The sequence below is a fragment of the Emys orbicularis genome, chromosome 15 (genome assembly GCF_028017835.1).
Source record: "Emys orbicularis isolate rEmyOrb1 chromosome 15, rEmyOrb1.hap1, whole genome shotgun sequence".
In the NCBI taxonomy this organism is placed as follows: Eukaryota; Metazoa; Chordata; order Testudines; family Emydidae; genus Emys; species Emys orbicularis.
The window spans coordinates 18756573-18783653 of record NC_088697.1 but is presented as its reverse complement, the minus strand read 5'-3'; the positions used below and the strand labels follow the sequence as shown (position 1 = coordinate 18783653).

Genomic DNA, 27081 nt, shown 5'->3' with positions numbered 1-27081 from the left:
TCACTCTGTTCTGCTCACGGTGCTTCGACAGAGCTCCTGCAGGTCTGAGGGACACAGGACAGAAACCAGGGTCACTATAAGGGATATCAGCTGGACTGATGTTCCAGCGCTGTCACACTGTAATGTATTTGTACCTCTCCTCCCAGAGAGAGATCCTACACTGTACCCCACTCCAATGGGATACAGAGGGCCCAGCCCCTTCTCTTTAGATCTTCCCTTGCAGTTTCAGAGGGACACAGGATTCTCTACTTCCCATCCCAGAAGATTGTACAGTATCTGTGGGCTGTCAGACAGCTGCTGTGTTCCACCCCATGGCTGGTGAGAGTCACTCCTGAAGCCCAGAAGGTGCAATAGAAACGCAGGGTATGATCGAAGGGACACTCCAGGTTGTTTAGCTTAGCCTGTGCAGAGTGAAGAGCAAACACCCTATACGGGCCCATTATAAAGCCGACTGCCCCCTACAGTTTACTTACAGCGCAGGATCGTGTCCTTAATCTGCCTGAAGCCATTCTCCTTGCGCGTCATATCGATATAATACAGGCATCTCAGCTCCCGGGGGTAGTCTCTCCGGTCAATGCCCTTCAGCACGGGGATGGCACGCCCATTGGCCATCGGCGCCTCTGCCAACGCCTGATGCATCTGGTACCTGCACCAGGGATCCTCGAGGAAGCTAGGGGTTATTAGCAGGACCCAGCAGTGGCTGTTCTGGACAGCATCGCACAGTTCTGTCGTGATAGCACTCCCCGGCATGGCATCCCGCAGCTGCAGGAAGCAGCGGATGCCCTCAGTCTGGCTCTCCAGATAGGAGACCATCTCCTCGACAAACTCAAAGTCCTCGTTGCTGTGGCAGATGCACACGTCATAGCTCTTGGCCCAGCGGGCACTCCCTGAGCTGCTGATGCTCACCTGGGAGGCAGGAGACAGTTGTCCTAGGCTGGCCACCGAACTGCTGGTGGAAGAGCTGGCGGTTGTCACCGAGGAGGAGGAAGAGGAGGAGGGCGACTGTTTGGTGTTCAAGCTGCTTCCTGCGGAGCTGGAGCTTCGCTTGGGTTTCTGCAGGAGCCGCCTGACCCAGCCTGTGGAGTTTAAGAGATCAGAGTCAGATTCACTGAAGGCTGAAATACCTCCTGGGCATATTCCCAGCCCCTCCCCATGCACCACAAGGAGCATCTCCGGACATTGAACCTCCTGCTTTCTTATCATGGGGTCATCTGGGAGCTGAGTCGCAGAGACCAAGTGTCAGCCCTGCCCCAGGACCTGGGCAGACAGGTCTAGTGCTAAGGTGGAGCAGACAGGTCTAGTCCAACAGTGTCTCGAGAGAGAGGCCTTTCCGTACAGCTCCAGGCATGGAGGGGCACAGGGAGATTAGGATCTGAGTGGCTGGGCTGTAATCAAAAGCCAGTTAAAAAAAATCCTGGCTTTCACGGAGGTTTTAACTGGAGCCACTGGGCATCAGGTCTAAAATACCCAGACTCTCTGAAGCCTCAGGATAGGGTCCTAGCTTGGATCACTCTGCTCTTCTTCCTGCAGCGGGAGATCCAAGCTCCAGGTAGTTTACTGCATATGGGACCCCGGTGAGCTGTAAGTACTGAGGTTCTCTGCACAGCACAGACTCTTGAGGTTGGCTGACAGACTAACGTTTGCACTAACGGGTGCCCTCGGACAAAGCTTCCCCCTCCACTCACTGCTCTGTGGGATGGCAGCTGCTCCACCCCGGCCCAGATGGGGCAGCCTTTCCAAGGCTACGAGAGTTAGTAGAGTACCGGGGGATGAAGTGCAAAATCTGCCTCCTTACCGCTTACTTCAGCTCTCATCACCCCAAATCCCCGGCTGCTCTAAATTAGGAGTTAGGTCAGATTTACATGGGAACTGCCAAACTGGATTAGACTTAGGTCTCTGTCTCCAGCAGTGGCCAACAGCAGATGCTTTAGGGGAAGATGTAAGAATCCTGCAGTGCCCCCCACTGTTATAGTTAGAGATCAGCTCGAGCCCTGAAGCAGGAAGTTTAATATGTCAGAAACCAAGACATGGATGGTCACACCTAGTGGTCAGTGTGGTAGCGGTCAGAGCCAGAATCAGGAGTCAAGAGCAGAATTGGAGCAAGGCAGGAGTAGGGCTGGGAGCCAGGCTGGACCCAGAGCAGGGCTGGAGCAGGCTGAGGCCTGTGGAGTCTGTCCCCACTGTCGGGCAGGGGAGAGTTCCAAGCTATGAAGTGAGCTGGGCAGACAGAGCTGCTGTGTCTCCCCGAGCGGTTTATATACCTGCCCTGAGAGTCACCAGACCAGCTAGTGGCTCCTGGATTGGCTGGAGCCTAGCAAAGGAGTGACTCATCCCCACGTGTGGTTTAGCCAGGCTTTAGTTCAGGGATGACTCATCACCTCACAATATCCTGGCCAGAATTTGTTGTCATGAATTGTGGTAACTCAGGATCCTTTGACAGTGCCTGACTGGAGCTAGGAGAAAGGCTATTGTTCTGGAACAGGACAGGTGCTGAGAGGAAGGGCTGTGGATGGGGTGGAAGATTTGGGGTTTGATTCTGACCCCAACTCCAGGAGGTGGGACTCTCCTGACTCAGCTGGAGGGTTAGGTCACCTGGGTGAACTAAATGCACTGTGGATCCCCATCTGAGAGGGGAAACTGAGGCAGTGGTTGGCCCCCAGAGCCTCTGCTACACTTCCCCTCTTACTGGTCTCCTTTCTAAGGTAAACAATCCCATCTTTTCTCCTAGGGAAAATTCTCATGGCCTTGATCATTCTTGCTGCCCTTCTTGGAAGCCTCGCTAACTCCCATTGTCCTCCTAGAGACAGGATGGCCGTACTGCACACAGTATTCCAGAGAGGACCACACAGTTGATTTACATCTGTCACTATTGATAGGTTTCTGTATTCTCCGTCCCATTCCTTGTGCAGCCCACCATCTTACTTGCTGGGGGGGGGGGGGTGTTGGACTGCAGCTGCACATTGAGCTGAGATTTCCACTGAGGCTGTCCGCAGCAGTGGCCAAGTCCCTGCCCTGGGCCGATATGGTTCATTTAGAATATTACAAGGTGTGTGAGAGTTGAAATAGATGAGGAGTGGTTAGTGGTTCGCTTATGTCCCTTCTCAGCTATGAGAGCAAAGCACTTTATAGAGCTGGGTATGTTATCCCTAGTCCATAGAATGGGGAAACCGCACCAGAGTAAAACCGACTCTCCCAGGCTCATAGCAAGTCAGGGATAGACGCTCTGCCTCCTGTTCCCAGCCCCTCGATCATGCTGTCAACATGCTGCTTGTTTACTCACCAGCCATATTGGGGTAACAGTCAGATGAGAAGTGCTCACATGAATCTTGACCTGTAACAGAAGAGGCAGGGGAAGGACAACCGGTCAGCAGCTGTTCTGCTTCCTTTCATGTTGGTATTAAATTCAGCATATTATGCATTTGTAGGCCCAGAGCTCTTAGGAGTCCCAGTCAAAGACCAGGACCCATTGTGCTAGGCGCTGTACAATTCCAGAATAAAAAGATCGTGCTTGCTTCTTTACCATTGCACCCCGTGCCCCCAACTCCTGGGGGAAGAACAATCTGCGTATTCCACGTGCAGACTCCATTAGCGAGCGCTGCGTAAGAGATCACTCATTGCCACGGGTGTCTGGTCTGGGGTAGACTGGGCACGTCAGTCTCCCAGGCCATCTAGCCTGCATTAAAGCTACTTACTTAAAAGCTATCCTGCCCACCAACAGATATCACACCCTTCCATCACGAATCACCAAGGGTGTTGCTAAGGATATTGGCTGTAGCAGGCAAGGGGACAGCTGCTCCGTAAGAGCCAGCACCAGACTGGATACTTCGGGTTCTCTTGTGTTGCAACAGCAGGAGCCGGAGTGCATTTGGATCCTTATTGTCGAATACGCAGTTTCTTTAAAATAAGGAAATGAGACAAAGGCCATTTATTGCTGATGCTCAAGCTTTGCTTAGACAAGCACAATGTTTGGATGACCTCAGCATCTGGAAACACTCCCAAACACGCCCTTCCACCCAAATAGGAATCCTTGGGAGCATGAGCAGAGCACCCTCTTTGCAGAGTGGACACTTGGTCCCCTGGGCTTAAGTCCACCCTCCCGGGATGCAAACAGGCAGGCTTTGGCCTTGTAACAACTGTTCCGTCCCGCCCAGGAGCACAGCTCAAAGAGTGGGGTGGTCCAGAGGTGAAAGTAAGCCAGTACGGGCCGGTACGAAGTACCGGCAAGAACTGGTACGGCGTGCTGGACTGGACCGGCTTCTCCAGCGGTGATTTAAAGGGCCCAGGGCTCCATCCACTGCGGGGAGCCCCAGGCCCTTTAAATCACCGCCAGAGCTCCGGCAGCAGGGCTCGGGCAGAGATTTAAAGGGCCCGGCGCTCCGGCCCCTGCAGGGAGCCCCAGGCCCTTTAAATCCTGAAAGGCCCCGCCTCTTCTGGTTGAGGCCCCGCCCCCACTCAGGACTCCTTTAAGTTACTTTCACCCCTGGAGTGGTCCCACCTATGTGCAAGCTTCTGCAGCCTGGTTTGTCTATTGGGCTCATGGCTCAGCCTCCCCCTGGCTCCAGGTGTCCCTCAGGCACAGGGGAGGCAGGCAGGCAGGCTCTGTTTCAGCTCCAGTCTTTGTGGCGCTCTCTGTGGCATCTGCATTGCCCAAGTCCCTGAACTGCCAAGAGTACTCTTGGGGGAATTCTGCGCCACTGCACATGTGCAGAATTTATGTCCCCTGAAGATTTCATTGCTTCCCCACAGAAAAATGACTTTCTGACGGGGAAGCAAAGGGAAGTCACAAGAGCGGTCATGCGACCCTCCCAAGCAGTATGTTTCAGGCGCCCAGAGCAGCTGGCAGAGAGGTAAATCACTGTGGGGCAGGAGGCAGGACTGGGGAAGACCTGGGTGGTGGCTCCTACCCTGTGCCGAGCTCAGCTGCTAGTCCCGGCTGGGCAGGACGGGACTTCCTCTTCCCCTGCACAGCATCCAGGGCTGGGTCAGACCCACCCCCAGATTTCTCCCTCAGCTACAGGAATTTCTGCCAAGTTCTCCTCTCCTCCCCCTGGTTCCTGCACCCATCACTCCTCAGCTGCAGGGATAGGGATCCCTGTACAGGGAGCTGCTCCCTCATCCTCCCAACCCCTGTGCATCCAGCCCCCCCCACACTCAGACCCTCCCCCACTGAGCCCCACTCCCCCTGCACCTGGACCACCCCAACAAGCCACTCACACCTGGATCCCCACCCCACTGAGCTCCAACCAGCTGCACCTGGATCCCTGCCCCACTCCCATAGCATCTGGACCCCCCACTGAGCTTCCACACCAACCCCCCTGCTGAGCCCCAACCACCTTCACATGGACCCCCCTGCAAAGTCCCATTACCATTGCACCCAGAACCCCTCAATAAGCCCCTGTGCATCCAGATCCCCCCCGCACCCAGATCCCCCACTGAGCTGCCCGCACCCAGATTGCCCCATACAGAATCCTCTCAACCCACACCTGGATCCCCCCACATTAAGCCCCTTCACACTTGGATCCTGCCTTGCTGAGCCTGCCTGCCCACACCTGGTGCACCTGGCATGGATGGGCAGAGAAGGGCAACACAAATAATAAGAGGTATGGAACAGTTTGCATCTGAGGAAAGATTAAAAAGACTGTGATTGTTCAGCTTAGAAAAGAGACGACTCAGGGGGATATAATAGGTGCCTACAAAATCATGACTGGTGTGGAGAAAGTGAATAGGGAAAAGTTATTTACCCCTTCATATAAACACACAAACTAGGGGTCACAGAATGAAATTAATAGGCAGCAGGTTTAAAACAAACAAAAAGAAGTACTTTTCCATCCAATGCACAGTCAACCTGGGGAACTCGTTGCCAGGGGATGTTGCAAAGGCCAAAAGTATAACTGGGTTCAAAAGAGAATTAGCTACATTCCTGGAGGATAGGTCCATCAATGGCTATTAGCCAGGATGGTCAGGGATGCAACCCCATGCTTTGGGTGTGCCTAAACATCTGACTGTCAGAAGCTGGGACTGGACAACAGGGGATGGATCACTGGATAATTGCCCTGTTCTGTTCATTCCCTCTGAAGCATCTGGCACTGGCCACTGTCAGAAGACTGGATACTGGGCTGGACCCAGTATGGCCATTCTTATGTTCTTAAATACACACACTATATTTTCAGGAACACAGTACAGTTATTTCTGGAAAGCTGATCTCAGGGTCTCCCTCCTTGGTTACAACAAAATTTAACTAAGAACACAAATTAATAGATTCAGCAATTCCTCCCCTGCTCTCTCTAGCAAAGACGATCTTAACACAAGATGGGAGGGGTAGAGAATGGGGGAGCACCTGCTCTTTTTAATATTTTAATTTGGCTGTGTGCGTGATTTCCTAGGTTAAAAAAACCAGCTGTGTGTAATTATTTATTCATCTGGGGGTAGCCCCAAGAGCACCAGCCACGCTATGTTCAGCACCATGCAAATATGTAATAAAAAGATGTCCCTGCCCAGAAGACCTTACAGTCTAAGTATGACAAGAGATGATGGATGCAACAAACAGATGGAGAATGCAAAGGGGCTGTGAGACTTTATACTATGAGTGGTATCCTCGCACATGATTTGCATCCTTCTGGGGTTGATTGTTTCAGAATCTTGTCTGAAAATAATGACACCGCTGAGGCTGGAGCCAAAAAATCGGATTATATATCTTTGCCATGTGTAATTTATGTTTCCCCCCTAAAATAAATGCTTCAAATATGGTAAAAATTCCCCCTTGCTCACCTTTTCCCTCCCCCAACCAACACGTCCAGGACCCTACGATAATGAGCCAGTGTGTAGCTGGAGAGCCCACAACTCTACAACAACAAGCCGACATCTGCCATCTTAGTGCTCATGAGTGACCCTCCAATCGCAGATGAGCGAGCACTGTCTCAGCCCTCATGTTACTCTAACGAGCCAATGCTTAGTAATAACTAAATGCACGAGTGACCTTACAAAAATGAAGCGGCATGTGCAGCCTTAGGGCTCACAAATGATAACAATCTGCTATGCACAGCAGCAAAGGACCTCTGTGCTCTGGGAAGGGAGTTATATACTTAAATTAGTACCAGCGCATCCCATCTTCTCTGCATCTGTCCCTTACAGAGGGGGCTACGTGGGGCAAGGGCTCTTTACGTTTGTCTCATAAAAGGCTGAGCCTGAGCATGTTGTTGGGCCTTGCCTCATAATTCCTAATAACAAGCATGTGATGGGAGGTTTGGTAGGGGAAGCTGCATGGAGACCTCTCATGGGCACAGCTCAGGCTCCACAAGTCGGGAAGGGGCTAGGCCAGAGGGGTGGCAAGGCTCAGTGGTATTGTCTTCATTCAGCCAGGCGGAGATTCCCCATCATAAGTCAGTGCAAAGAGCACAATGTTACGTGGCGGCCCCCTCTGCTCAGCCACCCCTGGCCTGGGGCAGCTCCTGGCAGTGATCACAGGTGAGGCCAGCTGTTGGAGATGGGAGCTGTGCAGAGCCACTGGCCTTCTGTGAAATGGTCCTGCCCTCATGGAAGCCCTATAGCTCTTGGAACATCCCTGAGCCTGGAGGGGTCATTCCATGGGGGCAGGGTGCAAGCCCAGCGCCCCCCCACCCAGGCCCACCAGCTGACCCTGAGGAAGTGGGTCATGATGGAGCCATCATGCCAGGCCAGCAGGGTCGCACGCAGCACTTTTTAAACCCCTCTAGCCCTTTCCAAGGAAAGCCTCCAACTAGCGACCTGGATGTCGGGCTATCTGAGTAAGTCTGCAGAGAGCCTGAAATGAGAGCTCAGAGTGGAAGGGGCTCTTCCATTAATCTCACCACCTGATAAACCTGAAACCTAACAATGTCATGCAAGTGGCAACATTAACTGTTTCACTGTAACAGAAATATCCAGCAGCTTGGGGATAGCGGCAGTGTTCCCTCTGGCTGGGGGTGCAGGCTCCAGGGTAGGGCAGAGGGTTCGGGTTTGGGGGGCTGCAGGCTCTGGGGTTGGGCCAGGGATGAGGGGGTTGGGGTGCAGGAGGGGGCTCTGGGGTGGGGCCAGGGTTTGGGGTGCAGGCTGCCCCGGGGCTGCAGTGGGGAGAGACGACTCCCCACAGCCCTCTCTTGCTGCAACAGCTTGGGACCTGGGAAGGCATCTCTCCCCAGCCGCGGCAGCTCCAGCGGGCCTGGGCCGGGCCGAGGGAGGGGTTCCTCTCCCCTGGCCACAGCTGCTCCCCCGGCCGCAGCGCTGAGCCCCTGCACAGGGCTTAATAGGCAGGTATGCAGCCACGCAGCTTAGAGGGAACTTAGGTGGAGTTTTGTAGAGCTCCCCTAGGCATTTTTCCTACATCCCATGGATTTCCCTCCCCACAAAACGGACTGACAGCCAGCCCCTCGCAAAGCTCATGGTCTGCACCCCCTAGGGTTTCTCTGGGAGTCTCCAGAATCAAGCTCTATCTCCCAGAGGCTACTGAAGCCAGACCAAGAGATTTCAGGATGCTAAAAGTCTGGTGGCACAGCGGGGCTAAGGCAGGCTCCCTGCCTGGCCTGGCCCTGTGCTGCTCCCAGAAGCGGCCGGTGTAACGGCACGAAACACAACCCTCCCGTTTTGCAACTGGGTGCGGTTTCTGCCACGCAACGTGACAGTTTGGTAAACAGTTTGTTAACTTGCTACCGCCTGTCCATGGGGTTGCGAATCAGGAGGGATGGGGTATGTGGTCAAAAACAATCCCGATCTGCTTCTTGACCAGAGTGGCCAGTTTGTTAAACAGTTTGTTAACTTGCTACCACCTGTCCATGGGGTTGCGAATCAGGAGGGATGGGGTATGTGGTCAAAAACAATCCCGATCTGCTTCCTGACCAGAATGGCCCCTTTCATTGAATTTGTGAAAAGGGAGGTAGGGTTTGGGGGAACGGAGCATGCCCCTGAGCCTAAGGTGAGACCAGAGTGGCCCCTTTCATTTTTTCCACTGGCTTCCTCCTTGCTTATTTCCAATGACTTGGCTGCTCATGCACCTGTCACTGGTCCAGGGATGGTTGCAAAACGGGAGGGATGGGGTTTGTGGTCGAAAACACTCACGGTCTGCTTCCTCTGGGGGATGGTTGCAAAACGGGAGGGATGGGGTTTGTGGTCGAAAACACTCACGGTCTGCTTCCTCTGGGGGATGGTTGCAAAACGGGAGGGATGGGGTTTGTGGTCGAAAACACTCACGGTCTGCTTCCTCTGGGGATGGTTGCAAAACGGGAGGGATGGGGTTTTGTTCAAGCAGGGTGTGTGTGTGTGTGTGTGTGTGTGTGTCTTGCAGACTGGATACTGTGCCGTGATTCCCCAAGAAGACCGTTATTATCTGTGACTGCAGAGATCTTAACACAGCATTGAGCATAAAATGAGCTTTAACAATATGTTGTGACTACTTACATTAAAGAAATCCAGTCCACCTTGGTTTAGGAGAGAGACCACTGATTGACCAATAAGAATCGGTTGTTGCATATCCCCATAGTGCAATTTTTTTTTCTTTTCCATTGTCAGTGCAGCTTTTATTTTGGTGAGTTTTGCACACAGATGCAGAAATGTGGACTTGCGCATCCAAAAGTTCTGCAGCCACTGGTTATGAGCCCAAGCCTTCATTGTTTCAGAAGATTTTTTGCCCTTGGGAAGGATGTAAGATGACACCATATAATACACTACACTGAATATTTGTGAATCAGCTTCTACACACAAGTCCAGCACACAGGCCTTGCTGTCTTTTCAATGCAGTCCTTGATCTTGGTGACAAATCTGTAGAGAATTACTGGAACCATAAACCCCCTGAACATTAAATCTCACCAAATGAGGGTCAATCCATCCTCATCATTATATCTACTCATTATACTCCACACCCGTACATAGCCAGTATATGAACTTCATACCCTCATATCTCAATGCCTGTACTTTGACCCATCAACCTTTTACCCCCAATCGGGGATATTGCAGATTATGTATTCCTTATGCCACCTGATTTTAAACCAAACTTTGCACCATTGATCTGTACAGTATTCCCTGAGAACCAGAAACTTCTATGCTCAAACTCTGTTCACTTTTTTTTTTTTTAACATCATCTTAATAAAAATTTTAAATCTGTTGAAACTGGTCTAGGTCTAGGCGAGAGACTGTCTCAGGGCCGCCCAGGGGAGGGGGGGGGGAAGTGGTGCAATTTGCCCCAGGCCCCAGGGGCCCCGCAGGGGCCGCCATGAATATGTCGGAGGCTCCCCCTGCATCCGTCTTCCCCCATCCCCCGGCGTCTCAGTGCGCCGTGTCCGGGAGCGGCCCTGGCGCGCTGCAGCTAAGCAGCTGGTATACATACCATTAAAGCATTTAATGTTTTTAAATAATGTATTTAGTGTATTTTCAAATTATTACAAAGCAAAGCAATTTTTGGGGCCCCTTCCATAAAAAAAAGTTGCAATACTATAGTAACATGTATTTGGAAATGTAAAAAATAACCAGTGAAATACATTCAAAAATTAATTTGTAATAATTTGAAAATACACTAAATCCAGTATTTGAAAACATTAAATGCTTTAATGGGATGTAGACATTTGCAGTTACATAATGGGCTGTCGCTGGGTGATGGTGATGGTTGGTGCCAATGGGCTGTCACTGCCTGGGGGTGGTGCTGCTGTTGCCCAGGGCTGCGGGGGGAGCTGGGCTCTGGGTTGGGGGGTGCCCGGCTCACAGGGGCTGGGCTCAGGGATGTGGGGAGATGGGGTCAGGGGGTGTCCGGCTCAGAGGGGCTGGGCTTGGAGCTGGGGGTCATGGCTGTGGGGGGATGGGGTCAGGGGGTTGGCCGGCTCAGAGGGGCTGGGCTCCGAGCTGGGGGTTTGGGCTGTGGAGGGGATGGATGGGGTCTGGAGGTGTCCGGCTCAGAGGGGCTGGGCTGGGAGCTGGGGGTCTGGGCTGTGGGGGGGAAGGGGTCAGGGGGGCTTGGCTCAGAGGGGCTGGGCTCGGAGCTGGGGGTCATGGCTGTGGGGGGATGGGGTCAGGGGGTTGTCCGGCCCCTCCCTTACCATGCCGCTTACCCCCTCACCATGCCGCTTACCCCCTCTACCGGAGCCTCAGCGTGCTGCATCCAGGATGCCGGGGGATGGGATGGGGGAAGACAGAAGTGGGGGGAGTCTCCGACATACTCCGGGCCTGGGGCAAATTGCCCCACTTGCCCCCCCCTCTGGGCGGCCCTGCTGAATAGTGGTGACTGGGAATGGGGGGGGGGGGAGTGTAGCAGATGACAATTTGAGGTGAATATTCTCTTGGCCAGATTCTACTGTGTTTACGGTGCTTTGTGCTATGGACTGGAGCAAAGTGGCTGGTGAATAACCAAGAATCTGGTTAATAATTATTCTCTAAATTCAGCTTTCTTCTTTCTCTCTCTGTGAATTATCACTAATTCAAAATAGTAGTGTGCAAGTTGACTGGATAATGATAATAGCATAATCTCTTGTTATAACATTGTAAACCCTACTACCTGATTTTTATATAATACACTCACTATACATAATACAAGAAATCCCTGATGTTAGAACCTGGCTATGCCACTGCTGTAGGGGGCTCATCACCCAGCAGCTGGGGGCCACCATGTGGGCTCGGCAGGGCTGCTGGCCACGGGGCCAATGGGTGTGGGTGGGATCTCAGGAGTCATGTCCCAGGGATATGCCCCACTCCCCAGCACTGCTCCAGCTCTGAGCTGTCTCCACTGCCACTGCCTGGGACCTGTGGGGCCCCACCTGCCTCCCCAGGGAAAGAGCCACCTGGGATTGATGCAGAGGCTGGGCCAGTCTCAGCCAGTCACAGGGGACGGCTGGGGGAGGGGGAGAGTGTGGGAGGCTCAGCTGGGTCCTGCTAGGCATATGGGTCCTGAGGGAGCCTGGCCCGGGTAGGCTCTGCTCCTGCTCCAGCCTGGCTGATTGCACCCCCAAGGGGCCGGAGTTATCCTGCCCCAGGACAAGCTCTGGCTGCACTGCCGGCTGAGCCTGGCAGCCACAGTCACCTCCCATCAGGGCCGGGTATTGTGGCTGGGGGTTAGGGTGTGGGAGAGTAGGTCTCTAGTGGGTCTGGGGGGGTGCTGTGCAGTGGGGGGTGGGGAGATCTGTGTGTGTTGGGGCGCTGGGAAGTGTGCAGGGGTCTGGGTGGGGCACTGTGCAGTTGTGGCAGTGGGGCGGTGGGGGGCACTGGGCAGTGAGGGAATCTGTGGGGGGGCTCTGGGCGGGGAGGGGCAGGGCACTGTGCAGTTGTGGGAGGGCTGTGGGGGGTCTACAGCTAGGGGGCACTGGGCAGTGAGAGGATCTGGGGGGGGTTCGGAGTGGTCTGTGGGAGGGCACTGGGGTTTGTGGGGGTCTTTTCATGTATTCACACACAAAAACGTGAAACAGCACGCCTCAATTGTCCAATAGATCAATTTGGCACATTAGCCAGGAGGAAGCAGACCGTGAGTGTTTTTGACCACAAACCCCATCCCTCCTGATTCGCAACCCCATGGACCAGTGACAGGTGCATGAGCAGCCAAGTCATTGGAAATAAGGAAGGAGGAAGCCAGTGGAAAAAATGAAAGGGGCCACTCTGGTATGACCTTGGGCTCAGGGGCATGCTAGCCAGGAGGAAGCAGATCGATGAAAGGGGCCACTCTGGTCTCAGCTTGGGCTCAGGGGCATGCTCCGTACCCCCAAAGCTTACCTCCCTTTTCACGGACTCACACACAAATACGTGAAACAGCGCGCCTCAATCGTACAATAGATCAATTTGTCACATTAGCCAGGAGGAAGCAGATCGACCAAAGGGGCCACTCTGGTATCACCTTGGGGTCATGGGCCCACCCCGAAGGGGAAGAAGCATGATGGGAGTGCAGGGCCGGGCTGGCCAGTGTGCGTCTGGCAGCTCCCGGTTTGTAAACAGTGCCATTGTACTGGGCTGGGTGGAGCAGGGTTGTCCCTGCCGTGCCATGACCCATCTCCCATTGCCCCCGGCCAGCCCGTCGCTCTGAGGACTCTGCCCCCCCTGCCCCATGTCCCCATTTTCCCCCTTGGGGACCACAAATATGTTTAGCACCAGGCCCACAAAAAGTTAATCCAGCCCTTTTTGGGGTGCAGGCTCTGGGATGGAGTTGGGGTGCAGGAGGGTTGCAGGCTATGGGGAGTTTGAGTGAGGGGTGCAGGCTCTGACCTGGGGCATGGGATTGGGGTACAGGAGGGGGTGCAGACATGTGGGCTCTGGGAGGGAGTTAGCAACTCAGCACATTATATAAGAGAAATGAGCTGCAGTGATTTCATATAGGCATAGAAACTGATAGAAGACACTTTTACATATTCAAAATGTGAGAGGCAGAGTTGGAGGGAGGGAGTGTCTGTACAATATTTCACCGCATTCAGTCTCCTGGCTGGAGCAGTAACGTAGCCATGTACGGGGCCGCCCAGAGGATTCAGGGGGCCTGGGGAAAAGCAATTTTGGGGGCCCCTTCCATAAAAAAAGTTGCAATACTATAGTAACATGTATTTGGAAATGTAAAAAATAACCAGTGACATACATTCAAAAATTAATTTGTAATAATTTGAAAATACACTAAATACATTATTTAAAAACATTAAATGCTTTAATGGTATGTATACATTTGCAATTATATAATGGGCTGTTGCTGGGTGATGGTGATGGTTAGGATGGGGTCGGGGGGGGTGCCCCGCCCCTTACCATGCCGCTTACCCCCTCTCCTGGAGCCTCAGCGTGCTGCGACCAGGAGCGGCCCCGGACAGCGTTGGAGCCACCGCACTGCAGTGCGCCAGGGCCGCTCCCGGACGCGGCACACTGAGACACCGGGGGAAGATGGAGGCGGGGGCAGCCTCCGACATATTCGTGGGGGCCCCTGCGGAAAATTGCCCCACTTGGCCCCTTCCTCTGGGTGGCCCTGGCCCTGCAACACTTGTATAGGATAGAGAGGAGCTGCGGTGATTAAGCTTTGACAGGCTAGGAATTGGAGGCCTGTGCCTTTAAGACCCCAGTCCCAGGAACCCGCCCTCTGCTCCGAGGCTGACATGCAGCGTCCCTGTGAGAAGAACAAAAACAGCCTCTGCCCCCCCACACCCCTAGATTAGCGAGCACAGTGGGTGGCTCATCCCACGGGGTCACTGTCCCCCCCCTCCCTAAACGGGGGTTTTGTACCCGCACGGGGTCTGGCAGTGTCTCCCCCCCACCCCTTAACCCCGGCTCTCACCCCCCACCACCGATTTTTCCCCTTCAGCCCCTCTTCTGCCGCTAGCTACAGTAGCTTGAACCCCCCCAGGCCAGTAAAATTCTGCCCCCTGCTCAGACCCTGACAGCCCCCCGCTGCGATTTGCCCCCTTAATCCTTTTAAACCCCCCCAAAGAGGAGGCAGCAAATCGTAAGCAGAAGTAAGGGCAGAGAGAGGGCAGTGGCTACAACGAAGGTTACTGGGCATGCTCAGTTCGAGTGAGCATGCTCAGTACACCCAAAGTAGCAAAACGGGAGCGAGAGCTGTTTGTGCCGCTACACCGGCACGTCCCTGCATCCCTTGGATAGAGACAGGGGGGGTCTCCGCGTGCTGCCCCCGCCCCAAGCTCCAACTCCGCAGCTCCCATTGGCCGGGAATTGTGGCCAACGGGAGCTGCGGGGGGCAGTGCCTGCATTGCTGGCCCCACTCCAGACCCCCAGCCCAGAGCCCACCCCCGCCCCAGCCAGAGCCTCACCGCCTCCCAACCCCCTGCGCCAGTGCGGAGAAAATGAGTGAGGGTAGGGAGAGCTAGAGGAAAGAGGGATGGGATGAGAAGGGGCGGGGCCTCGGAGGGGGCGGGGCCAGGGGGTTGGGTTTTGTGCAGTAGTTGGCACCGTTCCCCACACCAGCTGCCCTCTGCAGCCTGCCAGCCGGGCGCGCTCAGAAAGGGATCTGAGAAAAAGGTGAACAAACCCGGCTGCCAGGCACATGCTCCACTCTGCTTCCCTCCGGCTGCAGCTTCTTGCCCCGGCCCCTCGGAGCTGCCCTGCCCGCTCACTTGGAGGCAGAAGCAGCTGCTCACACCGGCCGGCGCTGTGCGCCTCGGCTGCCCCGGGGCCCCTGGCCGAGCGCTGGCGGGGAGGCGACAGGTGGCTACTCACCCAGCCCTGCGCGTCCGGCCGGGCTCTGGGGGTCCGTGCGCGCCTCCCCGCCGGGTCACTGGCAGGTCGGCGCCGCTCCGTGACCCGTCCGCGTCTGGCTTTCCGGGGCCCGCCACCTCTCTGCTCAAGCGGCGGGCTGGGGAAGTCGGCGGCTGCTCCCCGCCCCTGCAAGGAAACACCAGGCGGCCGGGCTGGGTGGAGCCACAGGGCGGGACTCCCGAGCTTCGCACGTGGGTTCGCGCTCCCAGGTTCGCTGGAGGGGAGGGGGGCACCGATTTCCCCGGGGGTCCCCAGGCGCGTTGGTGGGACAGGTGCTGCCGAAGCGGCATTGAAGCGGCGGGGGGCGGCCGGGCTCTGCTGACAGGCCCTGAATACGGCTCGCCAAGAGCAAGGGAGAGACCAGAGCCGAGCAACCGGGGGACCCCTCCAGAGCCTCTCCCCACCCGCTCTACGTGACCGCAGCCGGGCTCCGCAAGTGGCCCTTCTCCCCCGCTGTGCTGCCCCCAGCACTGCTGGGAGGAGATCCCTGCTCTGCGTTGCTGTCAGCTAGCCCCCGCCTGGGGCCGCACAGTAGCGACATTGGCTCTCTCCCGTCCCGTCCCGTCCCCCTTGCGATCAGATCAGAGCTACGGACCCACCCAGCTCCGCTCAAAGAGCCCCACCTGTCCCTGCTCCTCCCTGGGTGGGCTGGGTGTTTCGAAGTCCCCTGGTTGGCTGCCTGCGAGGCTCACGCCGCTTGACTGACAGCGGCTTGTTTTGTAACCTCACTTCCAGCCTTAGAAGCCAAGTGTTACCCAACCAGGCTGGGGATTCCCAGGCTAGAACGCGCTGTAGCCGGCTCCTGGCGGGCTCTGCAGGGAAAGGGGCAGCCTGGTGTAGCTGGAGGGGTCCCTGCTGAGCGGGGAACAGAGCTGGGGCCCCAAGGAGGAGCACCCAGGTGAGAAGGAAGTGGAGATGGGCATATAGGCCTGCTGCAGTGTCCGCCTCTGCAAAGCTGTCAGGGCAATACCTGGAGATAAAGTGTGCATTTCTACTAGGTGAGGGTAATTAACCATTGGAACAATGTACCCAGGGCTGGGGTGGATTCTCCTGCACGGGCTGTTTTTCATTCCAGGCTGTGTGGTTTCCCTAAAAGATCTGCTGTGGCTCAAACAGGAATTGAGTCAGGGAAAGTCCTATGGCCTTTGCTATGCGGATCAGACTAGGTGATGGCAGAGTCCCTTCTGGCCTTAGAATATGTGCAATCTGTGTGGCTGGACTGAGGCTGATTGTGTGAGCCCAGATCCTCCAAGGTTTCAGGTGCCTAATTCCCAGAGTTCCCAGATCCCAAGGTATTTAGGCACCTAACTCATTGCTTTCAGTGCTGTTTGGCTTGGGGAGGGGGGGAGAGGAGTCACATGCCTGTTCTCAAGGTGCTTTCCTTTGCCCCCAGGAGACCCGACACTGAGACAAAGGAGAAGGAAGGCACAGACCAGGGAGCCGAACCCTCAGGATGAAGCACATATCGATCCACTGGTTCCGTAAGGGTCTTCGCCTTCACGATAACCCTGCCCTGCTGGCAGCAATGACAGACTGCCACAAGCTCTATCCCATCTTCATCCTCGACCCCTGGTTCCCAAAGAACATGCGGGTCAGCGTCAACCGCTGGAGGTTTCTGGTCGAGTCGTTGAGAGATCTGGACGAGAGCCTTCAGAAACTGAACTCAAGGCAAGTCCTGTCCAGGCAGATACTCAGCACGAGTATAGGGAGGGCTAATACAGTTAGCTGGGGTTGTCTCTGGTACCTGGAAAAACAATGGGCCTAATTCTGCTAACCCTCTCCCCATGGGATCCGCATTGCATTCGCTGGGAGCTGTGTACATACAGGGCTTGCAGGGTGGGCCCAGTAGATGTTAGAATTCTGCTTCCTTGGGTCCCTCTGGTCCCAGCTGCCTGGAGCTCCCTGTCCCAGAGAATACGGTGCCATTGAGCTGTGGATTCACAGTGCAAAGTGCTGGCAGGTTCTGTGCCGGGAGAACTGCCTTCCTCTGAAAAATTCAATCTAAGTCAAACAAATGTATTTTCTCCTCTTCCCCCCCCCCCAATTCACAGCTGTTACTTTTAAACGATGAAATGCTTCCATCTGCTAGATGAATGAGCCATACAGGGGTAACTGCTTCTGCCCCCCCCCCCCCAAAATACCCAGGCCTGGTTCTCTGTAGCTCTGCACCCTGTGACATTGTGACACCAGTGCACGGTTACCATTCTGACTTAATTGTGTGTGACGCGCACTTCGCCCAGGTGTGGCGTGGGGCACTGCAGAAATGGGCTCCCAATGCACATCCCTCTAGACGGTCCCAAAGTAGGATCAGGAGCAGCCCCAGAATGTCAGGGAGCTGCTTGAGCTTAACTGAATGGGAATTGAGCGGCCCTTTCTAAAGGGCACTTGGTTATGAGAGCAAGTGCAGCGAAGGAGGGCTACAGGGCTGGAGTAACCAGCAGCAGAAAGGCTTTTACTGAGGGGTTGATGGGGATGAATTTGTCCAGGAGGGGAGGTTCCTCACAACCCTCTGTGTCTCCAGCTGCCTAATTGAGATGAAGCATGCAGCATGCTTGAGAGGTCTTAGACATGAGCCACTTCGCCAAAGGGGTAGAAGTCAGGTTCCAAAATATCCTCATTGCCAGGATCCCACATCGGACCGCTGTCTTCCCTAGCTATGTGGCCTGCATTTCCCTTCCCACCCTGGGATGAGCAGACTGCTGCTTACAATCCGTGTCCCAGCTGTGGAGGGGTAGGGCTCCTTGCACAGCTCATAGGCTGGAGCCCCAAGGTAAGACTACCAAGGGACTTGGCATGGAGAGATCTCATGCTCTGTGTTCCCTGCTAAGCTGTCAGACGCAGAAGCCAGAGCAACATTCTAAGCCTAAGGAACCCAACGGTTCCTCAGCCAGGAGCTTGAGGGATCCACCCGACAGGCCATAAAATGGAGCAGGTTGTAGCTGCCCTGACTTTTGACATGGAAGTGTGACCCATGGAGACAAGTCCCAACATGCCATGCTTGGAAGTGGCCTAGCATGACTGTATGTGTAGACTACAGTTCCCACTATGCAATGCTCTCTCTTGAGCCCAGCCACCAAACCTGGACTCCTGGGCCTTGCTGTTTACCTTGCCCCTGGCTGACTAGGTTTTGGTGGCATCTCCACAGGCTGTTTGTGGTGCGTGGCCGCCCCACGGAGATATTCCCGGTCCTCTTTAAAGAGTGGAAGGTGACGCGGCTGACGTTCGAGATAGACACGGAGCCCTACTCCAGGCAGCGCGATAGCGAGGTGGCGAGCCTGGCGGCTGAACATGGCGTTCAGGTTATTCAGAAAGTGTCCAACACCTTGTATGACACTGACAGGTGGGTCCCAGGAGTGGGGTCCTCATGTGGCTTGCTCATTGCTGGGCATTAAAGCCCCTGGAGTCCCAGCAAAAGAGGGTGCCAGTGCCCTCTGCCCCGTGGGCTCTCCCCGGTGATAGGTCCCTTTGATTATTCACAGAGTAATTGCTGAGAACAATGGCAAGGTGCCTCTGACCTATGTGCGCCTGCAGACGCTCCTGGCGGCCCTGGGACCACCAAAGCGGCCCGTGCCAGCTCCCACTCTGGAAAACCTGAAGGGTGAGTGGAACAAAGGGTTTGGTAATATTGTAATGATTTTTATGTGCCTGAGTTTCCTTCCTTGCAGGTGTGTGTCACCTTGCCATGTGGGTGGAACAAACCGGGTCGTTAAGGAACTGGTTGAAACCAACCCAGATCAAGAGAGGGTCCTGAGTGACAACAGGAAGTCCCATTGACACTCAGCAGTGGGACGCTCTGGCAGACGGGGCGGGGTGTGTGTGTGGGGGGGGGTGCGTGCGCGCAGCGTGGCCCTGCCTGGAAACAAAGGGCTGAGCCATGCCTGGGTGGGAATGAAGAGTGGGCTTCTGAGGAAACTCGCTGCTCTCCCCAGGCTGGGACCAGACAAGGGAGAGAGACTGGGACAGAGATGGAGTCCGACCTAGCATGGCTGGCATTTGCGCTGGCTTGGCCAGGGTGGCCTATGGCTTAACTCTGCCTCTCTGGGCTAACGTAAGGCCTTCCAGCTTCGATAGCCAGGTGACTTATAAATGGCTCCCTTGTTTGGAAAAGGCTGCGTGGGTTGTTGCAAATACCCAGTGAGAGCACTGTGCCCTGACAGGCCCAGTACAAGCCTCTGCAGGAGTCTGGGTTGGTTGGATTCGCTGCAGGGAGCCGCAGAGAGAGACGGGGTTTGTTGGTGCCTAAAGGACCAGTCTCAGAGTCCTGGAAGCCAGGGGCTGCCTCCGTGGAACTGTGTGGGGGCTGGGCACACTAAAGGGATTGGTAACAGGCTGAGTATAGACCAGATCCTGTGGACGGTGAGTATGGGACAAGCCTTTGTCAATGTGGTGGTTCTCTGCTAGGGGGACATGTCCCAGCACTCTGACTGCAAGCTTCTGTGGTTGGTATTCTAGGCTTCCCCGGTGTGTTCCAGAAATCCCTATTCAGTTTCCATGGGAAATGGGATTCTTCTTCTCCTAGACTTTGGTGTAGTGGTGTTATGAGGCTGTAAAACAGTTGCTGTGTTCCACCCCAGAGGTGGCTGCATTTCAGTACTGGGTGCAGCAATCCCTCTTTAGTTCTATAAAGCACTTGGAGATTCTTTACAACTAAAGAGGCCAGACAAATGTACGGTATATTTTAGTGTTGGTGCACGGAAGTACTGACTGTGCCTATTATCCCAGATTGCTGTACCCCCTGCAAAGACAACCACGATGCAGAGTATGGGATCCCTATGCTGGAGGAGCTGGGTCAGGACCCGGAGCAAGCAGGTCCTCGCCTCTACCCGGGAGGAGAGTCTGAGGCGCTTTGCAGGCTTGACTTGCATATGAACAGAACGGTATGGTAGTTAGCATTGATCCCCTCTCCCCCTCTGAGGCCTGGGGCAGCAAAGGGCTAACACTGAGCCCTTGAGCTTTCAAGCAAACGGTGTAAGAGACGCATCTTAGGTTGATTCCCTGCAACGTTGTGCTGAGCCCACATGGGCTTTGGCAGGAGCGTCCTGGAGAGATCCAGGAGTGTGGCTGTAAGTACAGCACTGCCAGCAGCTCCATTAAAGCCCTCAGGCCTAATTCATTGTTGCGTGGCACCTCAGTCACTTACCCCTGTGCTAAGTGACTGCAAAGTGGGTGGAAAACGCTAATTAGAATGGTAGTGCCTGGAACTACTCCCCTCTCTGTTTTATTTTGGTACCAGGATCGTAGGTGCTGGAAGTAGGGGTGCTGCCGCACCTCCTGGCTTGAAGTGGTTTCCATCATATATAGTTAGGCCATCCTCTTCCCTTGGGCAGGGAGTCCTCTGTCTGGCTTCGGGCACCTCTCATTTGCTTCTCTTGTCCTTTTTCAGGCCTGGGTGTGTAATTTCCAGAAGCCCCAGACTGAGCCCAACTCCCTGAACCCTAGCACCACCGTGCTGAGCCCTTACATCAAGTTTGGATGCTTGTCAGTGCGAACCTTCTGGTGGAGGTTGGCTGAAGTCTACCAGGGGGTAAGGAGGAAACCAGGTTTGCTCGGCAGCTCTTTTATCAGGCAGCTGCTTGCCAGCACTTGCGTTAGGTCTAAAGGAGCCGGTAGGTGCACCGTGCAGGTCAGAGTGCTCTGCCCTGCAAGGGCTGCTGGATCATATGGGTGTGGGGCATTTGGAGTAAGATCTATTGCTCTGGGTAGGCAAATAACCTTCCTGGAATGGTCAGTGAAGATGCTGCCTCTGTGCCAATGGGAATGGGGCATGAATGGCAGCAGGAGGAAGATGGGTGAGCTGGATGGTGCAGTTGGTTAGACTTAGACCATAACCTCTTGGGTTTAAACCCGAGAATCACAAAGGAAAATCTGTCTCGTGGCTCGTCCTAGGCTTAGTTTGTCCATAAAACCAGGGGATTTTTAGGGTTTGGCTCTATCGTAGCCTCTGAATAAGAAAGCCCAGGCCTAGAAGGGCAGGGGCTGATGTGGATCAGGAGTGAAGTACCTTGGCAGAGCTGCATGCGTGGTGGAAGCTTTTTACAGTGCCTCCCTGGATTATGCCCAGCTCTAGCCAATCCTATTAATCCCTCATTTTCCAGAGGCCTTAAAGTCCCCTCGGTGTTTGGGTATATGAATGCCTGGGAAACCAATAGCAGTAATCCCTGCCAAGGGACCACCATTGGATCCCTTCTCCGGGGCTCTCCTCGTTTATGTGCCAGAGACAAGAATGACGTCTGCCCTTTTTTGACAGAGGAAACACTCCAACCCGCCCGTGTCTTTGCACGGGCAGCTCCTGTGGAGGGAGTTCTTCTACACGGCAGGAGCTGGGATCCCCAACTTCAACAAGATGGAAGGCAACCCCGTCTGCGTGCAGGTGGACTGGGATAACAATCCAGAGCACCTCAGAGCCTGGAGCGAGGTACCCATTTTTGGCAACGTTGGCCAATGACAATGATGTCCCAGTGACAAGAGCCTTGTAGCAAGGTGGTCTGCCAGGGCCGGGGGAGAGAGTTCGATTTACCCAGTTAGGAAGGGGTCAGGTGATCCTTGCAAAGGGCCGAGAGAGGTCAGCTGGAGGGAGGGTTTAATCTGAATTAACAACCTGCGCCCTGAGGGAAGGGCCTGGTGAGTCCTCCCTGGCCTCTGGGAGCCCGGCCAGCAGCCTTACACGCCTGATCTTTGTTCTAGTGCACTCCTGGCAGGGCCATCCCTCTGCCTCCCAGCACCGGTGGGGTTATTCCCACCACTGAGCGTTGGAGAACCAAGTGCTGACGCCAAGGAGGTTAGCGGTTGTGCTGGCTAGAGGGAACACACTTAGAGACGGCATGGCTGTCGGGTCACACCCTCAGGCAAGGCTGGCATAGGAGAGCTCTTGGATTGCTGGGAAAAGTGCAGCAAAGCTTCCTCAATTACACGTTTATTGGGAGCTGCAGCCGCAGAGCGGAATAGGACTGTTACATGCCCAGTGCTTGCAGGGCCCGAGTACATCCTGGTGTAACTCTAAGTGGAGTTCCACCAGGGATTAATTTGATCCATTCTTGCTGATGCTTGTCTCAAAGGGAGAACTGCTCAATTCAGGGACGAGGTAGAGACGGTGTGAGGAACAGTCTCTCGGCAGACAATAGACATGGTCACCAGATACCTCAGGCAGGCATGGGTAGCCAGGGCTAGAACCTTGGTCCTTCAGCTTCAAAATACAGTAGCTGCCACTCGAGGTACCAGAGATCTCCCTTGGCTGGTGGCAGTAATTGGTTGCTTAGCTCTATGGGTCTTGCCACCAGCCCCACACCTCACAGGTGAAGCCAGGAGTGTACCCCGCACATAGCTGCCTGGATTAGCTTGCTGGAGGTTTAAGCTCAAGTTCTTTCCCTGGCAGGGCCGGACAGGCTACCCCTTCATAGATGCCATCATGGCCCAGCTGCGCACTGAAGGCTGGATCCATCACCTGGCCCGGCATGCTGTGGCCTGCTTCCTGACTCGAGGAGACCTGTGGATATCCTGGGAGCAAGGGCAAAAGGTCAGGCATGTTGCGAGGGGCTCTGCTGAAATGGTGGGGGCCTCCAGGACCTTCACGGTTGACAAAGAAGCAGACAGGCTGGCTGAGGGCTGCACCATTGCCCTGCAGACGTGGATAGCCTGGCGTTCATCCCAGAACTCTCCACCCTGCCGGCCAATGAGCAAACAGTGGGGAGGGAGGTGGAGATTGCACCACGGCCAATGGCTGCAAGGAGCAAGGCTGGCCTTATAACCCCCCATGCTGCTTGGAGCCACTGGGAACGAGGCTGGGAGTTCCCTCCCTACTCCAGCCCAGCTGCCCCATCCCCACCTCTGGCAGCAGGAGCTACCTGTGGTCCCACTGCCAGAGGGGAGATCAGGCTTGCCCTTGGGCTGCTGAACAAGACCTGCAAGGACGTGGGACCTCCAGGCTGTCATTCATGGTGCTGGGCTCTACAGTTGGTCGGGTAGGAATGGAGACTGGAGAGCGGCCAGAGACTCCTGCAGCCTCTTACCCAGTGAGAAACCAAACCCATTCCGATGAATTAGTGAGCGTCTGAGGCTCTTCCCTGCCTGCGACTCTGGGCCCAGCGCCACGCAGCTAAGCCAGGCTTGGGAAGGGAGGTGTGAATAGCCACGGTCATGGCGCAAACCTGTTCCAATGTCCCCTTCTCCCTGGCTGCTCTGACAGCCCTTCTCTAATCACAGTTATATGGCACCAACCTACAGGCGCTATCTTTACCCTCCACTTCTGGTGCTACACGGGAGGTGCCAATTCTTTCAGAAAGCTGTCGGGGTTCCTGGCTGGGCGCCTTGCCCACCCAGGTTGTGTGCCACAGCCGGGGGGGAAAGTAGGAGGGGAAAACGGGAATGGAGTCCACGTGCCACCTGGGCTGACTCCCTGGGGACCGGCTACCTGATGAGCAGCTGCCACCCCTCCTTGGTGCCATGGGGCAGGAGCCCAGCTGAGCCCAGGCTGAAGGGAAGCAGAAAGTTTTGGAGGTGGGGGCGGGTTACAAATGATCTCACCCTTCCCCAAAGCATCCACTCCTCCCACCCCAGGTCTTTGAGGAGTTGCTGCTGGATGCTGACTGGTCCCTGAACGCTGGCAACTGGCAGTGGCTGTCGGCGAGTGCCTTCTTCCACCAGTTCTTCCGCGTCTACTCGCCCATCGCCTTCGGCAAGAAGACGGACAAGGGCGGAGAGTATATCAAGTAGGTGCAGGGCAAAGTCCAGCAGAGCCACGGCGGAGCCCAGCCTCTTCCTGGAACATGCGAGCGTCTGCTACAGCCCAGCGAGCGCTGCAGTCCGAGTGGGGCTCCGGCATGGCATTGCAGAGGGGATATAGCGGGGGTGGGGGAGGGGTGGGGGTGTCTGTCTTTCTATCTCCACCCAGGAGACTGGTAGTGGCAGTGAATCCTTCCAGCTCTAGACCAACAGTGACTGGAAGTAACCCCCATGTTGGGTGGTCTGTGAGGACAGGAAGTTGGGAGCTCTTGTCAGATTGCTACCCCCACCCCCGGTTGGCAGCTTCAGTGGACAGGCCAGGAAATGAGTGGGCCAAAGATCCCATACCATGCTCTAGCCCCCTTAGCCTGGGCTGGCTAGGAAACACTGGTGAAGGCAGTTGGCCCTGAGGGACCTGTGGCTCGGCACTGAATTCCCACCTCGGCTTGTATCTTGTGGGGCAGACTGACCCACCTTGCCTGTTCCTTTGGGGCCTGACCCTCCTGCAGGAAGTACCTCCCTTTCCTCCGGAAGTTCCCCGCTGAGTACATCTATGAGCCCTGGAAGGCGCCGCAAAGCGTGCAGGAGCAGGCAGGCTGCGTGATTGGCCGAGATTACCCTAAGCCCATCGTGGTGCACGAGATGGTGAGCAAGAGGAACGTGGAGCGGATGAAGGCAGCCTACGCCCGGCGATCGGCCAGCACCACGGCCCAGTTGGAGGGAGGGGGTGGCAAGAAAGGTAATGACCCCCCCCCCCCCTTACCCGGAGCTGCTCTGTGGCTTGGTCTCTCAGGCTGGGGTTTGAAGTGCAAGGTACTGGCTGTGAGGAATGGGAGGAGACAATCCAGAGCAGCCCTCCCTTGCGGAGGCATCATGGCTAGTGGCTATGGCTGGGACTCTAGGGACCTATGATCTAGTCCCAGCTCAGCCACTAATCTGCTGGGTGACCTTGGGATGTCACATGACTGCCCTGTGTCTTGGTTTCCCCATATATAAAATGGTGATAACACCACCAACCTCTTTGTAAGGCACTTTCAGACCTATGGATGAGAGATGCTACGCAAGAGCTAAGTGTTCATTATTATTGCTGTATGGCTCTCCCGGCCATCTGAGAGATGCCTGAGTCTCCCAACCATGCCACCACATGCCAGCTTGCCAGCATCCACAGCTCTTAGGGCTGTAGTGCAGTGTCTGAGCAGGGAAGACAGGACAGCCCTGCCCTCTTCATCCTAATAAGCTGGCTGCTTGTTTCTCCCATTAGGTGCCAAAAGGAAGACACCTGCTGGTCCCTCTGTGGCCGAACTGCTGACAAAGAAACCAAAGACTAAGAGCAGCTGAATTCCTCAAGCACTGCCAGTGGATCTTGACAACGGGCCAGTCTCTTCTGTGCCACAGCGGGAGAACCCCAGGCAGCACAAGAGCCCATTCACATCCCATTTGGGCTTTATGAAGAGAGGCTCTGGGGTCTGTTCTAATCCCTTGACTGACAGCTAGGAGCCCTGGCCTTCTGAGTCCAGGGAAAGCCATGGTGGGGTTTTGGCACTGCCTCTCTTATTAGCTCAGGAAACTTTCTCATGCTGCACCTTTTCGTTCAGCCCCTTGAGCCTGTTCAGCGAACTGTCCTTTGGTGCTTGTGCTTTCTATGCTGCTCCCAGGCCAGAAGCCATGGAGTGGATCGGTTTGTCTGAGTGCCTTAGGGTGAATTCACCCTACAGCATTCGGGGAGGTAGATGCTTCACCACCCCTGTTTTACACACAAGTGAACTGAGAAACTGAGCTTACTAGGCAGATTTCCAATGGGAGCTGCTGGATCCCTTAAAAATCTGGCCATAATTGACTTGCTCAGATCACTGAAGGAGGCAGAGCTGGGAACTGAACCCACATCTTGCACTACATTCCAGTGCCTTCCACACAAGGTCCCCTTCCCTGGTTACTGCCCAGTGCTTTCTTTATGCGGGTTGTTGCAGACATTTAGCCCAAGGGTAAATTTTAAACTTACCTCTCAGCAAAACAATTCGTGCAGCCACCGACTCCTCTGGCCTGGGAAACGCCCCCGACTGCTGCATTGTGGGCTGGTTCCAAAGAAGCCAAAAGCACTGCAGGCTTTCAGGGAGCCAAAGAAATTTTTTTTTTTTTTTTTTTTTTTAAAAGGGCACGTTAATAACTTGCTGGTGTGCCGAATGCCCCAGCCAGCCCGGCTGGGAATTGGTATTGAACTCCCTGTTTAAGCGTTGCTGCCCCCTTTGGCAGACAGCAGCTTGGGAGGCTAAAGTGAGGGATGCTAGACATGGATGTTGCCTTTTGCCCATCTTTGTACTGAGCATGAAATGCTGGATACTCATTGCCACCGTCCTTGGGACCTGTACGCCCTGTTTTGTGGCGTGTCCAACCCAGGCATAATTTCACTATCCCTTGGCTATGGTCTCCTGGGGTATTCAAGAGATCCCTAGAAGCACTATGTGGAGTCTTACAAGAGCTAAAGCATGGGGCAAAGCTGATCTTGATGTCCTAAGCCCATCGTGGTGCACAAGGCGAACGTGGAACCAGATGCTGGGGGTGGGACTATTAAACAAGAGAGACTCTCCGACTGAGCCACAAGAGAAGTGGATGGACGAGCCGATATCGGAGAAAGTGGACTAGGGAGAGATGTTACTGAGGGGCAACCCATCCTAAATTCTCAGTTACTGAGGGACAAGCTACACTCATCGCTATACTTGCTTTCCACAAGCTACTCTTAGTATAACCTTTTAGGAGTGAGGTACCCAAATATTGGATGCTAATATCTAAACTGTACTGTTAAATTTATTTACCTAAATTTGGGATATTACACATTATGTACTAGATGTATTTTATGACTTTTAAACCAAACTTTGTACTTGTGGCTAATTTAAGCATTACACCCAGCTGACCCGACACTCTTTCCTTAACCTGTGTATTCGATAACTAGCATTAGCTTTCATCACATTTTTAATTTGCTCTTTCATTTACATTGGCTGTAGGTTTTGCTTCGGTTGTGGGGGAGGTTCAGGCTGCCTGTGCTGTTGGTCCCCACTCGCTGTCTTTACTGAATATATATATTTACTTCTGCTGAGCATTACCACTTGGACCATTTTAGACAGATAAGTGACTGGTTTTTATGGCAGCTGACCCATGGCTGAAGGCATCAGCTGTGTTACCTCTTCTGGTTTATTTCCATCTTCT

The 27081-nt window shown here is 54.7% G+C and overlaps 2 protein-coding genes across 2 annotated transcripts; one reads left to right on the top strand and one right to left on the bottom strand.

The window, feature by feature from the left end:
• Window positions 1-1814, bottom strand: TIRAP (TIR domain containing adaptor protein). The gene is made up of 3 exons (XM_065417045.1): window positions 1796-1814; window positions 474-1076; window positions 1-44 (listed from the first exon to the last, which is right to left on the bottom strand). The coding sequence occupies exons 1-3, from the start codon at window positions 1812-1814 to the stop codon at window positions 1-3; spliced, it is 666 nt and encodes a 221-aa protein (XP_065273117.1).
• A 14801-nt stretch (window positions 1815-16615) lies between these two features.
• Window positions 16616-25218, top strand: LOC135889172 (cryptochrome-1-like). Its single transcript, XM_065416983.1, has 10 exons — window positions 16616-16830; window positions 18308-18502; window positions 18642-18760; window positions 19885-20039; window positions 20546-20686; window positions 21410-21577; window positions 22535-22675; window positions 23716-23867; window positions 24390-24619; window positions 25142-25218. The coding sequence occupies exons 1-10, from the start codon at window positions 16616-16618 to the stop codon at window positions 25216-25218; spliced, it is 1593 nt and encodes a 530-aa protein (XP_065273055.1).
• The last annotated feature ends 1863 nt before the right edge of the window (window positions 25219-27081 follow it).